The sequence below is a fragment of the Trichechus manatus genome, unplaced genomic scaffold, assembly GCF_000243295.1.
Source record: "Trichechus manatus latirostris isolate Lorelei unplaced genomic scaffold, TriManLat1.0 scaffold00090, whole genome shotgun sequence".
Lineage (NCBI taxonomy): Eukaryota > Metazoa > Chordata > Mammalia > Sirenia > Trichechidae > Trichechus > Trichechus manatus.
The window spans coordinates 2,753,804-2,769,264 of record NW_004444026.1 but is presented as its reverse complement, the minus strand read 5'-3'; the positions used below and the strand labels follow the sequence as shown (position 1 = coordinate 2,769,264).

At 37.6% G+C, this 15,461-nt stretch overlaps 1 protein-coding gene across 2 annotated transcripts in view; it reads left to right on the top strand.

Moving 5' to 3' along the window:
- Positions 1 to 15,461, top strand: part of KAT6A (lysine acetyltransferase 6A) — a 118,124-nt gene that overhangs the window by 458 nt on the left and 102,205 nt on the right. For both annotated transcript variants that reach the window (XM_023736642.1, XM_004382079.3), the window contains exon 2: positions 2,253 to 3,176. In XM_023736642.1, coding sequence (XP_023592410.1) covers positions 2,577 to 3,176 — 600 coding nt within the window. In that variant the 5' untranslated portion in view covers positions 2,253 to 2,576. The remainder of the gene's footprint in view (positions 1 to 2,252; positions 3,177 to 15,461) is intronic.

The following is a 15,461-nucleotide window of genomic DNA, read 5'->3' as shown; positions in this document are numbered from 1 at the left end:
GCCCGCTCTCCCTCGGGGACGCGCCCACCGCCCCGGCCCCACCTGCGCCCGGTCCCAGGCCGCCCCCAGCCCTGCCCTTTCTTTCCGCACTCCCGGGCGCTAGCTCTCTGGGCTCTCGCCCGGTGCTTGGACATCCGAGCCGGGCTGAGGCGGCAAGTGGGGGTGACAGGCGGGCGGGTGTTGTGGTGCGGAGGAGGCAGCACGTGTGGTGTTGTGTCTGTCGGGCTGTCAGCCCCGGCGCTGGGAAGGGAGGTGGCGGGCTGCCTGTCAACCTTCGGCCGGTTTAGACGGGAGCTACCCGACCTGTCAGGCTGCGGGGGAAGCCTCCGTGCCCTGCACGCCTCCTTTGAACAGGGCTCTGTGGAGTTCAGTGTTTGGAGGAGCTGGGAATGGGAGAGCCATTGCTCTTAACTTTCACGTGATTTCATTGTTAACTTATTCCTTGGGTCCTGTTCTCATCTAATAGAACGGCGAAGCAGCCCCTTGGTAAACTGCAGGGTTGTGCCGTTCCAAGTTTTTAAAGTTTCTCGCTCTTTAAAAAGAGAGCGCGAAGATGTGTTTGGGGGTGGGGAATGGGGAGCGAGGAAGAAGTCGGAAGCAAGTTGCGATTTCTCTGAAGCCGCTTCTGTACTTTCCGAGATTAAGGTACAAGTCTGCAGGCTCTTTATTTTTCTGAAGACCTGGAAGCTGATGCAGATCTCGGCCGGAGAAACAATGACTAACTGTCACTCATTCTTTTACCTGCGAGATTAATCAATTAGAATGTTCCCAGCTTAAACTCAGGCTGTAGCTCCTCATTTACTTTAGCGTTAATGTCTACATAATGAACTTTCTTGGAGTATTACTATGATTTCTGTCCTCTTGAGACCCTCACCAAAGTGCGGCATAGGTCTCCCAGGGGCCTTTTTAGTCAGCTAGTTTTAAAAGAAATGTTGGCTCGGGTTTGAGTGTTTGCTTCAATCTTTTCTTTACGATCCGAGTTAATAGTACTCTCTCTTTCCTAATGCTTATTAGTTTTCCTTTGGATTTTAATGTCATTCTTAAGAAAAGTTACTGTGGAAGCCATTTTTCTAGCATTGTTTACGTTGTAGTGTAAATGCTACCCGAGAATAAGAGCAGAAGTTATTTAAAAAAAAAAAAGCTGGGTGAAATTTAGTTTTTTGAGGCAAAGAAGTTATTTAGATTCAGAACTCATTATTTCGATGATTTTTCTTATTTGTATCTGCCAGATTCTTGTGTGTGAAAGAAGATTCACTTTGATCTTAGAGAGGCAATCCTTGTTTATATGTTTTATGCAGTAGTGTTCAGTACAGCACAGCAGTCTAGCAATCTTGAATTCATATCTTTATGAGATCTGACTCCTCTTTAACCCACAAACAGCTACTATGTATATATATGTATATATACGTTGTATACATTCTCTACTGTTTATTTGATATGTAATATGTGTATTTGACTCCAGTGACCCTCGGTGTTTCTCACTTCTAGTTTATCTGTAGATTGTTTATGAACAATTTGAAAGTTGTTACTTCTTTCAGTATATGGATATTAGTATCTTAGTTTGGATTAGGAGGAACTGTAAGCACGTAATTTTGTAAACATTTGAATGAAATTGGATTATTTTGAAATTCTTTAAGCACTTTTTCACACTTGGCCATTTTCAATGTTATTTTTGTTTCCATTGGAATGTTTAATAGTGTACTTAAAATATGAGCTTGGTCTGTAAATTATAACTGTTTCTTTTAATGTATGAAATAGTTAAGATTTTCTCAGTGGTTGTCTGCCTATCTTATTGTTTTTATCCAGTCTGAATGTTTGGAATTTTGAAAGATGAAAGATTTACTGTTACTTTCATTGCAGGATTCTTTCTACTAATCCAGTTATTTGTTGAAGTGCTGAATAGTTATTTCTTGGGGAAAGATGTCAAGGAGTTGCAGTTGAGAGACTGGTGAGCAGAGATTGCTGAGTACAGAATAGCGAGCACCTTTCTGGTTAGTTGTAGCCTAAGGTCATTCATAGAATATCTCATCTTGTTTACTAATTACTCATCTTTTTTTTTTTCTTTCTATTTTCCCCCAGTGATTTACATACGTGTTTGTTTTGAGATTTTAATAGAAACATCTTAAAACTCCTACTGGTGCTCAGTAAACACTTGCTACTTACTTGGTTTAAAAGAATAGGTTATTTCAGTTACAGCTTATTTCCAGTGTGCCTTGATATGGTAAACTGACCTTGTTTTAATTGTTTTTCAGGCATAAGATGCACATTTTTCTAATGTGAAGCTGGGAATGAGATGTTCTTGAGTTTTTACAACTTTTTGAAAAGACCCATGTGTGGTGCTATAAAGAAATTTATTGGGAAGTGTGAAGATATTTCAAATAACAGGTTGTTTTGGTTTCTAAAATAAAATCAGAAAGCATTCTACTTTGCGAAAGGAGGAAAGACTCAGGCCAGAAAACTTGTGTGCTATGGTTAACTGGTTCCCAGCCTCTGAGAATCTTGTTTTCCATGGTGTGAAACTGAGTCAGCATCAGGATAAGGGATAACGACTCTATGGATATACAGAATCCTTCACCATGGTAAAACTCGCTAACCCGCTGTACACAGAGTGGATTTTAGAGGCCATCAAAAAAGTGAAGAAGCAGAAACAGCGTCCTTCAGAGGAAAGGATATGCAATGCAGTATCTTCATCCCATGGCTTGGATCGTAAAACTGTTTTAGAACAATTGGAGTTGAGTGTTAAAGATGGAACAATTTTAAAAGTCTCTAATAAAGGACTCAATTCCTATAAAGATCCTGATAATCCTGGGCGAATAGCACTTCCTAAACCTCGAAACCATGGAAAATTGGATAATAAACAAAATGTGGATTGGAATAAACTGATCAAACGTGCAGTTGAGGGCTTGGCAGAGTCTGGTGGCTCAACTTTGAAAAGCATTGAACGTTTTTTGAAAGGTCAGAAGGATGTGTCTGCATTATTTGGAGGCAGTGCTGCCTCTGGCTTTCACCAGCAGTTTCGATTGGCTATCAAACGTGCCATTGGCCATGGCAGACTCCTTAAAGATGGACCTCTTTATCGGCTCAACACTAAAGCAACCAATATGGATGGGAAAGAGAGTTGTGAGTCTCTTTCTTGTTTACCTCCTGTGTCACTCCTTCCACATGAAAAAGATAAGGTAAGAATGGTATTTGCGTCAGAGTTCATAGAGCTGATGATATAGGATGCTTCAGGTTTATGTTCCTGGGAAGTTACTTGATCAAGTTTTGTGTTCGGGAGCTTTTGTGTAGCAGTCCATGGTGGTTTGTTGTTGGTGAGTTCTAGATGTGAGAAGTCAATAGATGGTGATTGTTTCTGATACCTTGAAATATTTCATAGCTAAGATTCAAAGTGCTGGATATTAATCTAGCTAAAAGAACATATTTATATTAGAATCAGAAACATACAACATTAAAACCTTTAAGTTAAGGTTTTTCTAAGACCTTAGTGCTGAAAGTTAATGAGTGGCCAATTACTGGAAACTTGAATTTGAAACAAGCAGCTGGCTCTATGAATTGCTATTTTTTTTTTTCCACTTTGTTGCAGGTGATCATTAGACAGGAATGAGCCTGATTCTCATGACCAGTAGTAGTAGCCAAGTAAACTTAGCTATTCTTATTTCTGCTATTTGTGTTCTAGGTTTGCATGTGTGAAGTCCTAAATGTTAACTGTTTTTGGCAGCTGTAGTTACATGGGTCAGGATACATGGTAAATCCTGTATTAGTAAATTCTGGAGAGTTGGGAGTTATGATGCACAGGTGGTATACCTTACTTTGCTTCATGTTTTATGCTGTTATTTTGTGCATTTGAAAGTCTGTCTTAACTGTGAATTCTGGTCTGTAACTAGATTCTTGGGGATGAGGAGAATTTTGTTAGAGGCTATTTTTTGCATTGACCAGGTGTCTTAGCTATATATTTAAGTGCTCTGAATTGTAATTTTTGTGAAGAGTGGAAGTACTTTAAAATTAGTAACAGTATCTTTTAATTTTGCTTAAGACCATGGGAGTTACTCCTACTATGAGAAGATTGCAAAGTTAATACTGAGTGTATTTAAAATATTTGAGATTTGATCTAAAATTACTGCAGTTGTTAACAGCTCACCAAATGACTACCTGTAGATTTTGTTTAAGTAACAATTGAAAATTAACAGTAGTTTTGATGGAATGTTCAGAGATCTATTGTAGAGTTCAATTTTCTCTGTGAAAATTGAAATAGAAAATTTTTTTTGGAAATAAAACATTTTCTTACTGATAGTACCCTTCATAATGATTCTGATAGAGTCATGAATTGATAGAGAATACCGTTCATAAAATGGTTTTACATCATTTGAGCATTAAGACTGGCAATTAAAGTTCAAGATAGGCAAGTAACTGAAATGCTCTATTCTGTAGTTCAGTGCCATATGAACTGTCATCTTTAAGAACTGCTTCTGATCACACTCAACTGAAGTTAAATAACATATAACAATTTGATTCTTACAAATGTTATGAAATGATCTATCAGGTTAACCGCTTGGAGACAACAGGAATTTATATTTAGGCAATTCGGTGACATGCTTGTGTATTGCATATTGTAAGTTCTTGTTAGAATGCCATGGGTGTTGGCTTTTATAATACTCTTCCTTGAATTAGCTGTTTTAATTTTTAAAAATATTAGCCATAAATAAAATGTCAGTGTGTGTATTTTTAAAAGATAATCAATGTAGTACCAGACCCATTGCCGTTGAGTCGATTTTAACTCTCGGCGACCTATAGGGGTTCCAAGGAGCAGCTGGTGGATTTGAACTGCCAACATTTTGGTTAGCAGCCGGAACGCTTAACCACTGCAGCACCAGGGCTCTGTATTAGAGTCTTGAGATTTTACTTTTGAAAGAGACCTTGAGAATCATCTAGTCCAACAATCCTTATTTTGCAGTTGAGCTGAGAACCTTTATGAGGCCATTGCATTGTACCTTTGCATTAAAAAAGTTTCATTCAGTAGAGATCTACTGGTTTTCTTTGGTTAAAAATACTTCTTTGGTTACACAGCTTTAATATATAATGTTGATACGTACTATTTGAGTTAACTGAAGTAACTAAATTTCGAGTATACATTTGGGAAAATTGAGTTTCTTTGAGTGGACTTCCATGTATGTGTACTGATCTCATTGGAAAATTAATTTCATGATAATATCTATGAAATTAGAGTAGATGAGATCTGTTCTGTATTTTGGAGCCCTGGTGGCACAGTAGTTAATAACTTGGCTGCTAACCAAAAGATTGACAGTTTGAATTCACCAGCCGCTCCTTGGAAACCCTGTAGGGCAGTTCTACTCTGTCCTGTAAGGTCGCTATGAGTTGGAATCGATTCGATGGCAACAGGTTTGGTTGATTTTAGTTCTATGTTTTAATATGGAGTCTTATTTTAAGTAGTAAACTTCCTTGAGTGACGTTCCCCAAAGGTATGAAAAGCCCACATTCAAAATCATAACAGAGTGAACTCTAGAGTGAGGAATTATTCCCCTTCCCGAACAGATTACAGTATATGTTTGCACCTTTGATATTATTTTATTTACTTTCTTTCCTCTTCTTCAAGCTGCCCAATTCAATTCCTGTTCAGAATTGATTGGTTTGCCGTTATGAACCTAGATATTCTAAAAAAAAAAATTATCCAGAGTGTGTTTGACAGTGATGGAGAAAGGAAGGTGTTGGCAGAACTAATTTCCCTTTTAGACATCAGTTAATTCAGCAAGTAGTTATTGAGTACCTACTGTGGGCCAGGCACTCTGCTTGGAACTGAAATGGCATTCTCGTTTTGGAACGCTATTATATCTATTGGCTGGGTCAACTGTGGGGTGAGAGATAAAATTCAGGGACAATATGGAGTGACCTGAGCAAGTTCCTCTTTTTCTATATCAGTTCTCACTTTTAAAATTTATAATATTAACCTTTGGAAGGAACTATAGAACTGTACGTTAGATTTTGAGCAGCTGAGTGACTTTTGTTCTTTTTGGGGAGGTCAACTGTGTAGAGCTATTTCAAGAGGAGTTTTTGTGAAGTTACTTGAACTTTAGTGTGCTCTTTTCACATTGATAAGTAGAGAAGAGAATCTATGGGATTCTGTTATTTAAATGATTTATGCATGTTATAAGGGACATTCTGAGTGAACTTTAGGGGCATGGTAGCTTATTGTGATTTTATTCATTTAACGTGTTTACTATGTGCCAAGCATTACTTTAATGTTATACATATATTCATTCAATTCTCGTAACAATTCTGTAATGTAGGTACCTTTATTTTACAGATTATGAAACTGAGACCCCCTAAAAGTTCAGTAATTTACCCAAGTCACACAGCTAATAGGAGGCAGAGATTGGATTTGAAATGGGCTGTTTGGCTGCAGAGTCTTTGTAACCACTATACCTACTGTCTCTTGAGAGTTGTTACATATAATGTGTATCATTGCACTCAAGTATAGAATTGTGAGCATCCTCTGTGTTAACTTCATAGTGCATTTTCTAATTGTAAAAGGACAAAAAAGGACAAAAAGCTGACTTTGGACCAGTGATAATGTGTCAAGAGCCAAAGGTTATGAATAATCTAGTTTTTACACCTGAGGTTCATAAAAAAGAGAAAAGTTTAGTTTTAACTTTGGTGCTTATTTTCATTTCAGTTGTCGCTAAAGTTTTCTGATTTGCAGTTTGGGGGTTGGTTGCATGGCTGTAATAGAGTGCTTTCACTTGGGACAGAAGGTTGCTTTCCCTTGAATTGTGGGATATGGGTGAGAGGAGGATAAGTATAAGTGACTTAAAGTGCAACTCCTTGAGAATTTCTTTCTTTTTGAAATTTTATAGGTAATGTAAGATAATTTGTCCATTTACTTATTATCATTCAGCAAACATTTGGATGCCTACCATGAACATGGCATTTAGGATTTGAGGACGTTTAAGACAGACAGCATGGAGATGTAAAATAAAATTTTTTCTAAACCCTTTTTTAGTTCATGAAATGTAACTTTTTTTAAAACATACACTGTTATTTTTTTTATATCAATTAGGCATCATGAATCACTGAGAAATAATTAAATGTTTCTTGGGTGAGGCTAATTATTATTTGAGATTATGATGGTCCATTAAAAAAATTATCTTTAAACACTGAGTCTTGGAAGGATCTCTTCTCCCTGTCAGGAATAATTTTCACCTTGATTTCAAACTTCTGGGTTCATTTTATATACTTTAGCAGCTTTACAGATGTAATAATTGTTACAGAAATCATTTACTTGAATATATCGTTTATGCTCCATATTAATAGTCCAGAAATACATACTCTTTTATGATAATCAGGGAAATCATTATGGTAAAGTGTTGTTATCCTGCGGAATAGTATTTTGGAACAGAATTATAGTTTGCTGAAGCATTCGGTTGGAAAGGGAAGAGAAGGTATTGTCAATTAATGTTATTGTTTGGGTTATTACCCAGCTGGGTAACTTGGAGCAGAAAGATCAGTGATAAATCTGTAGAGCCTTCTAATATAAATTATATCTCCATACAGTAAACTCTTAACGGAGTTCAAATTATTTTGTTTTACTGGAATTTGGTATTTTAAATTCATAGTGTAAGTGGGTTTTGACAGGAACTTAAATTTTTGATGTAGAGATAATGATTAGAATGAGATGTGGTTCTTAAGTTACTGAGAGTTAAAAATAATAACTAAGGACTGTACTTAAAAAAAAAAAAGTGGATCCTGAGGGATTAGGCCCCTGCCACCCCATATGAAGTTTTGATTTAGCAATTTGAAAATGGCCTCTGTAGTAAACTTGTTTGACATGTTATATGTCATACTAGTGGCATTATATAGGAAAAGGGTTTATGAATGTAAACTTGGTAATTACAATTCAGATAGTCTTTTGCTATGATACTTTGTAAAAAAGGCAATGAATGGCAGTTATCCATGTTGTTAGATTCAGGGATGTGTTTACTTCTTGAAAGAATGATTGCTCACTTAAGAAACAACAGTAACAAAAAACCTTAAAGCAAAAGATGGCAGCAAAAAAAAATTGAGAAGAAATAAGTTAGTACTAAATAAATGGAAAAAGCTGTCAATTTAAAGAGTGTATTAAGATTCCTTTAGGAGGGCATGCAGGCAAGTATGTATATAGTATATGTTTATAGTATATATACATAGTATGTATACATACACACAATATGTATAAATTGTGAGGATGGCACAGGACTGGGCAGTGTTTCATTCTGTTGTACATAGGGTCACTCTGAGTCAGAACTGACTCGACACTACCTAACAACAACAACATATACGTAGCATGTCTGAACCAAACTCTGCTGCCGTTGAGTTGATTCAGGCTTGGCGACCCTGTAAGACAGAGTAGAACTGCCCTATAGGGTTTCCAAGGCTGTATATCTTTATGGAAGCTTGCTGCCACATCTTTCTTTTGAGGAGTGGTTGGTGGGTTGGAACTGCTGACCTTTCTGTTAGCAGCTGAGCACTTAACCACTGTGCCACTGGGCTCTGTAAAGTATGTATATATAATATAATTATTGGGAAACTTTTTTAAAATTGCAAATTTTAATTCTTACTTTGTGGAGTAGGGAATGGAGGGTGATGCCAGCTGTATTAATCTTCAAGTATAGGAAGATTATTGTAGAGAAAGTCAACTAATATGGTTAGGATAATTTTATTTTTGACAATGGTAAGGACACAGTGACATGGATAATGTAGAGTTTGTGATGTTGTCAGGTTTGCAACTGATTGATGTGAAGTTATATTTTTTATACAATGCGTTTCTTACGTCTTTGTTTATACCATTTGGTGGTAACTCCAAATGTGCTGGGCCCTGAGGAGAAGCTGACTGGAAATAAAAATTTGTTACTAACAAGTCATTGAGGTGGATTAATTGTTAACTGTACTTAGGAATTGACTTTATCTCAGCAGACTTATTTTTATTAAAAAAAAAAACAAACACCCAGAAATTGAAAATAACTCAGGCAGAGATACGTTTGTAATGCAGTATTTCTTTAAATGTAATAAACTGTACAGAGATTTCGATCTTTTAGTTAGCCTGTGAGCTCAGTGTTTTTTGTTAATTTTCAGCCCATGACATCTGAAAACTTGAGTTACCGCCCACCTGCCTCTAAAGCAACCTCTGGTTTAGCCATTGCTAATCACACAACTGAGATTTTTCTTAAATTTCAGTTACTAGCACATCACTCTTTTCTGGTGAAGGGAAGAAATTAATGAAGATATCATTTACTATAAATTGCTTCAGTAAAAGAGATCTAGAGGATCTAACCATCTTGGCTTCCCTTTTTCCTTTGCCCTGTATCAATAGACTAAAGGAATGTAAGCATTTGCTTATCGACACCTATTAATAGCTAACATTTGTTAAGGGCTAGAGATGTGCTTGAGTATTATTCTAAGTGCTCTAGCATGTAATTTCTTATTAAATTTCAAAAGAACTGTACATGGTTAAGTTCTATAGGCATAATATATTTATTTAATAATGTTTAATAATACAAATTTCCATGGTGATTTCTTACACAAATTCAAATAGAAAGTGAATGTAAAGAAATGTCGAATATATTACATTACTTCTTAACCTTTGGTTTCTATTTAATTCGTCCTGTACACATGGACCATGCCTTTTTACATTGCACTTACCTTTAATAGTATGAAAGCAAGTAGATAACAGCAACTTTGATGAATCTTGAAAAAGCCCTCTTGAGGTTGTCAGAATCTCCTTGACATCTTTTTTTTTTTTTTTTTTTTTGCAATTGAAGAACCAGCTTTTTGACTTTTTAATTTTTAGAGCAGTTTTAGGTTTACAGAAAAATTGTGCAGGAAAGGTGCAGCAGTTAAGAGCTCAGGCTGCTAACCAAAAGGTCAGCATTTCAAATCCACTAGCCGCTCCTTGGAAACTCTATGTGGCAGTTCTACTCTGTCCTACAGGGTGGCTATGAGTCGGAATCTACTCGATGGCAATGGGTTTGTTTTTTGATTTTATTTACCCCCTACTCATTATTTCTCCTATTAACATCTTGCATTCTTGTGATACATTTGTCACAACTGATGAACCAATATTAATACATTATTACTAAGGTCCATGGTTTACTTTAGGGTTCCCTCTGTGTTATACAGTCCCATGGATCTATGGATTTTGACAAATGCTTAACTTCCTTGACATCTTTTAGATTTTTTTTTTTTTAAATGAGAAAAAGTGTATCTTGCACGTTGACTTGGTTCTTAACTATGTAAGAGAACTGAATCTAGGTGTCATATCTGCTGGTTAAAACCAAAAACACCAAACCTGTTGCCATCGAGTTGATTCCAATTTATAGCGATCCTATATAGGACAGAGTAGAGCTGCCCCATAGGGTTTCCAAGGCTATAAATCTTTGTGAAAGCAGACTGCCAAATCTTTCTCCTGTGGAGCAACTGGTGGGTTTGTTAAAGTAGAATTAAAAATTAATAATTCTTTTCTAGTGAACCGGAGAGTTAGTTTTTTAAAATTGCAGGCTGTGATTTATGCATGTTAAGTACTGGAATATTAAGAGCCTTATTCTGGTAAAATTATTTACCAATTGGCTACTCAGGGGTGGAGTCAGTTCACAAAGGATCGGCAGCAGATGAATTAGACCAGTAGCAACTTTACCCTTCTGCTAGCCCAGCTGGTGCAGGATTAGGATTCATTCAGTTGCAGCTGGTTACCAGAAAAATGAAGGCTGTTCCTTCTGGATTTTTCCTTTGACAGGAAGGTCATAGTTCCCAACAGATGGCTTTCATCAACACTGTACATAACTATGAAATTCAAGTCCAAAGAATTACTTACAACTTCATTAGGGAACAGGTGAAGAGACAGTTCATAGTAAGGCACTATTTTGTTATGGTATGAAATTAAGCATAGAGGTTATAGTGGTATAGCATTTAGATGTTCAGAATGCTGTTCTAGGTTAAAATAGTCTTTAGCTGCCAGCAATTAAAAAAAAAAAAAATTACCAAGAAAAAAAAGTCTGGCAGTAATGTCGATTGAGGTGTGTTTTGTAGTTGAATTATGCTTACAAAATACAGGTACACTTTTAGGAAAAAATAATGGAATCATCTATTTTGTAGAATTTTGAGGCACTAGCAATCTTGGATCACAGTGATTCTCATTCTTATTTCAAAAATAGGGAAATTGAGGGCCAAAGAGATTTAAGTGTTTTGTTCAGTGCCACACAGCAAGTTAATGACATCTGAGAGAAGTGGTCAGATCCTTTTCGGTTCTGTGCTTTATTCATTATTCCGTGATACTCCTTACAGTCTTAGAGGGCAATGAGTATATAGAACTCACTTCCTTAGTGGAAACTATAGAATAAACCCTGGTCTAGAGAATTTTTGTGGTTTTGTAGACCACAAATAGTAAATCTGCTTGTTCAGGTGTTTGAAAGTAACTATACACTCTTGTTAGAGAGTTAAAACAGTTTTTGGAAAGACTGCTTTTGTATGGCCCAGTTAGAGGAATTAGAAAAACTTTTCCCTCCCTCACTTTCTTTCTTCCTTTCCATTCTTTTCTTTCTTTCTTGTCTAAATATTAGAAAGAGAATATGTTGAGCTACCTTAATGCTGGAAGAAAAAAGTACTAAAGTTTTGAAAAAGTTCAGTTACAGTTAAGTTTGATTTTCAGTAGGTCTACAACACAGATGACCTCTTAAGTGACTTGAATATTGGTTAGAAGTTAAAAATTCTTGAGACTGAGTTAAAGCTAGAAAGGCACACACCTTTTTATTAATTAATGAAGCCATTCTTATCAAAGTCATTAAATATGGGTGGATCAGGAGTCTGTAGTTCTTTCTAAAGCAGTGGTTCTTGACTCTAAATCCACTTTAAAATCACCTGAGGAGCTTTAAAAAATAAACACCAAACCAATTAAATTAAGCTCTCTAGCAGTGGGATCCAGGTTTCAATTTTTTAAATTAAGTCTCCATGTGAATCTAGTGTGCAGTCGAGATTGAGAACCACTGCTGTAATGCTTAGAACCAACATCTTTGTAGTGGGAACTTGCTGAGGGAGTGGTGGACAGAAAAAGGAGATACTTTTTACTTAATAATTAGAATTCAGACAAAGAGATGAGGCAGTGTACTTCACATCCGCTCTCATCCTTTGGACCCAGGACAGTGTACTTCTGAAAATCTAAATTAATTTTATCTACCTCTGACCATAACTGCCCTAATCTTCCACCTTTCTTCTCCTTACGGTCACTGCATCTGCTCTTTGATCTCATCAGAGTCTCATCTGGTAAATAGTTTGGGAAAAGCTCCCTGGTTGATTCCGATGGGTGCCCCACTTCCTGCCACTGTAATGCGTTTCTTCTAATTGCTTAACTTTATTATGGTTCATCACCTCAGCTAGTCACCCTACTCCTGCATCAGATTAGCCAAGCCCCACCTTGAAATTAAGCCAACCAATTTTCCTCCCCGCTTCTGTTTATCATTTTGGAGAAAATCGCACAACCATGTGGTGGGATGGCACTTAAATCAATTTGTGGCCTGTAATCTCCGCTCTACCCTCTGGGTCTGTATCTGTAGTCTGTTATTTTTGCTGCAATTCAGTGTTTTCTCCAACCCTGTTCCCTCTCGTTTTCAGCAGATACTCTCATAGAGTGTCTTCATAGAGAGAATAGAATCTCTCTGGCCATGTGAGCTCATCCAACCTACATCTCTCCGCGCCACCCTAAATGTATTTATTTTTACCCTCTCTGCTACCTTCTCAGAGGACAGTGAAGAAATGTCTTATCTAAGGCTAATCTTTTTTTTCTGCAGGATCCTATTCTCTCCAGCCTCAGGAACCTTGCTTCATCAGTAATGTTCCCCATCTTTTAACTCTTTGATGTCCTTCTCTCTTTCACTTCTTACCCACTCTGGGTCTCTCCCATCAAATTGGAGTTAACAAAAAACAAAAACAAAATCCAAAAAACCTCTCCATATCCATCTCTCTATCTACAGCCCTGTCTGTCTCCTCTTTATTTCTTAACTTCTTGGAAAGAGAGTCTGTATTTGATTTGTAATCTGGTTTTTGCTCTAGAGCACCATTTCAAATTGCGCTTGCGGACAGTTTTCAGTCATTATTTTACCTGAACTCCCAGCAGCATTTAGTACTTGTTGACAGTTCTCCCTGGATCTCTGGGATCATTCTTTCCTAGTTGTCTCCATTTCCGTCCCTCATCTTTCTGGCAATTCCTTTTCGTTTACTTTACTGGCTTTTTATCTTTTGCCTGTGGCTTACATGCTGGTATTTCCTAAGGTTCTGTTCTTGGTCCACTTCTTAGTGTTTCAACCTTCCTGAGTTATTTGTAAACCTACCTCCTGTATACTGATGACTCTAAATTCATATTTTTATTCCAAACCTCTCTTCTGAGCTCTAGACTTACATATCTCTCTGAGTGATATCTTATCTCAGTTACTTCAAATTCGTGATTACCCAGATGGAGTTTGTAATCCTCCCCCAACCTGTTCTTCTGATTCCTTACGGTGGTGAGAGGCTTTGCCATTGACTCTACCTCAAACAAAAACTTTGGTGTCATCTTCCACATCTCACTTGCACCTCTTTTGGATGCAGTTCTGGTCTGTCCCCAGTCTTCTCTGTTAGCTCTCTCTTTTTTTTGGAACCTTTTAAAAAAAAAAAAAAAAACTGTGATGAAAATATATACAACAAAACATAACCAATTCGGCAATTTCTACATGTATAGTTCAGTGACATTGATTACATTCAAGTTGCGCAACCATTCTTGCTATCCTTTTCCAAATTATTCCACCATCATTAACCTAAACTCACTGCCCCCTTAGCAAAAACTTCCCCTTTTGCCTCCTTTTCCTCCTCCTGGTAACCACTCTTTTTGCATATAAGTGAGATCATGCAGTATTTGTCCTTTTGTGACCGACTTATTTTGCTCAGCATGATGTTTTCAAGGTTCATCCATGTTGTGGATATGTAATACTCCATTATGTATAGACCGCATTTTGTTTATCCATTCATCTGTTGAACATTTTGGTTGTTTCCACCTTTTGGCTATTGTGAAAAGTGCTGCAGTGAATATTGGTATACAGATTTCTTGTTTGTGTACCTGCTTTCATTTCTTCTGGGTATATGATTGGGATTGCTGGGTCATATGGTAGGTCTATGTTCAACTTTTTGAGGAACTACCAAAATGTTTTCCACAGTAACGGTACCATTTTACATTCCCACCAGCAGTGAATAAGGGTTTCCAATTTCTCCACAACCTTTGCCAACACCGGTTGTTTTTCTTTTTGATAATTGCCATACTAATGGGTGGTGAGATGGTATATCATTGTAGTTTTGATTTGCATCTCCCTAATGGCTAATGGGAGCCCTGGTGGCGCAGTAGTTAAGAGCTCAGCTGCTAACCAAAAAAGATCAGCATTTGAAATCCGCCAGCCTCTCCTTGAAAACCCTATGGGCAGTTGTACTCTGTCCTGTAGGGTTGCTGTGAGTTGAAATCGACTCGATGGCAATGGGTTTGGTTTGTTTTTTTAATGGCTAATAAGGAGCTCTGGTGGCGCAGTGGTTAAAGTGGTGGGCTGCTAACCAAAAGGTCAGCGGTTTGAACCCACCAGCCGCTCTGGGCAAAAGCTGTGGGTGGCAGTCTGCTTCTGTAACGATTTACTGCCTTGGAAACTCTATAGAGTTTCTATGAGTCAGAATCGACTCAATGGCAATGGATTTTTGGGAATGGCTAATGAAGGAGCCCTGGTGGCGCAGGGGTTAAGTGCTCAGCTGGCTAACCGAAAGGTCGCGGTTTGACCGCTCTGTGGGAGAAAAATGTGGCGGCAGTCTGCTTCCATAAAGATATACAGCCTTGAAAACCCTATGGGGCAGTTCTACTCTGTCCCGTAGGGTCACAATGAGTTGGAATGTACTTGACCGAAGCGAGTTTAATGGCTAACGAAGGAACCCTAGTGGCACAGTGGTTAAGCCCTTGACTAGTGATCTGCTCCTGTAAAGATTGTTGTTATTTCATGCCGTCCAGTCCACTGATCTTTTGGTTAGCATCTAGCACTTAACCACTGTGCCACCAGGGCTCCTCCATAAAGATTACAGCCTAGAAAACCCTGTGGGGTTGTTCTGCTCTGTCTTATGGGATCACTATGAGTCGGAATTGACTGGATGGCACACCACAACAACAACGGCTAATGACCTGGAGCATGTGCTTGTTGGCCATCTGAATATCCTCTTTAGTGAAATGTCTGTTCAAGTTCTTTGTCCATTTTCTGATTGGGTTGTTTGTCTTCCGTTGTTAAGTTGTAGAATTATTTTATATACTTTGGATATTAGACCCTTATCTGATGTGTGGTTGCCAGAATTTTCTCCCAATCAGTAGGTTGTCTTGTCTTTTTTTTTTTGTTAATTGTACTTCAGGTGAAGGCTTACAGAACAAA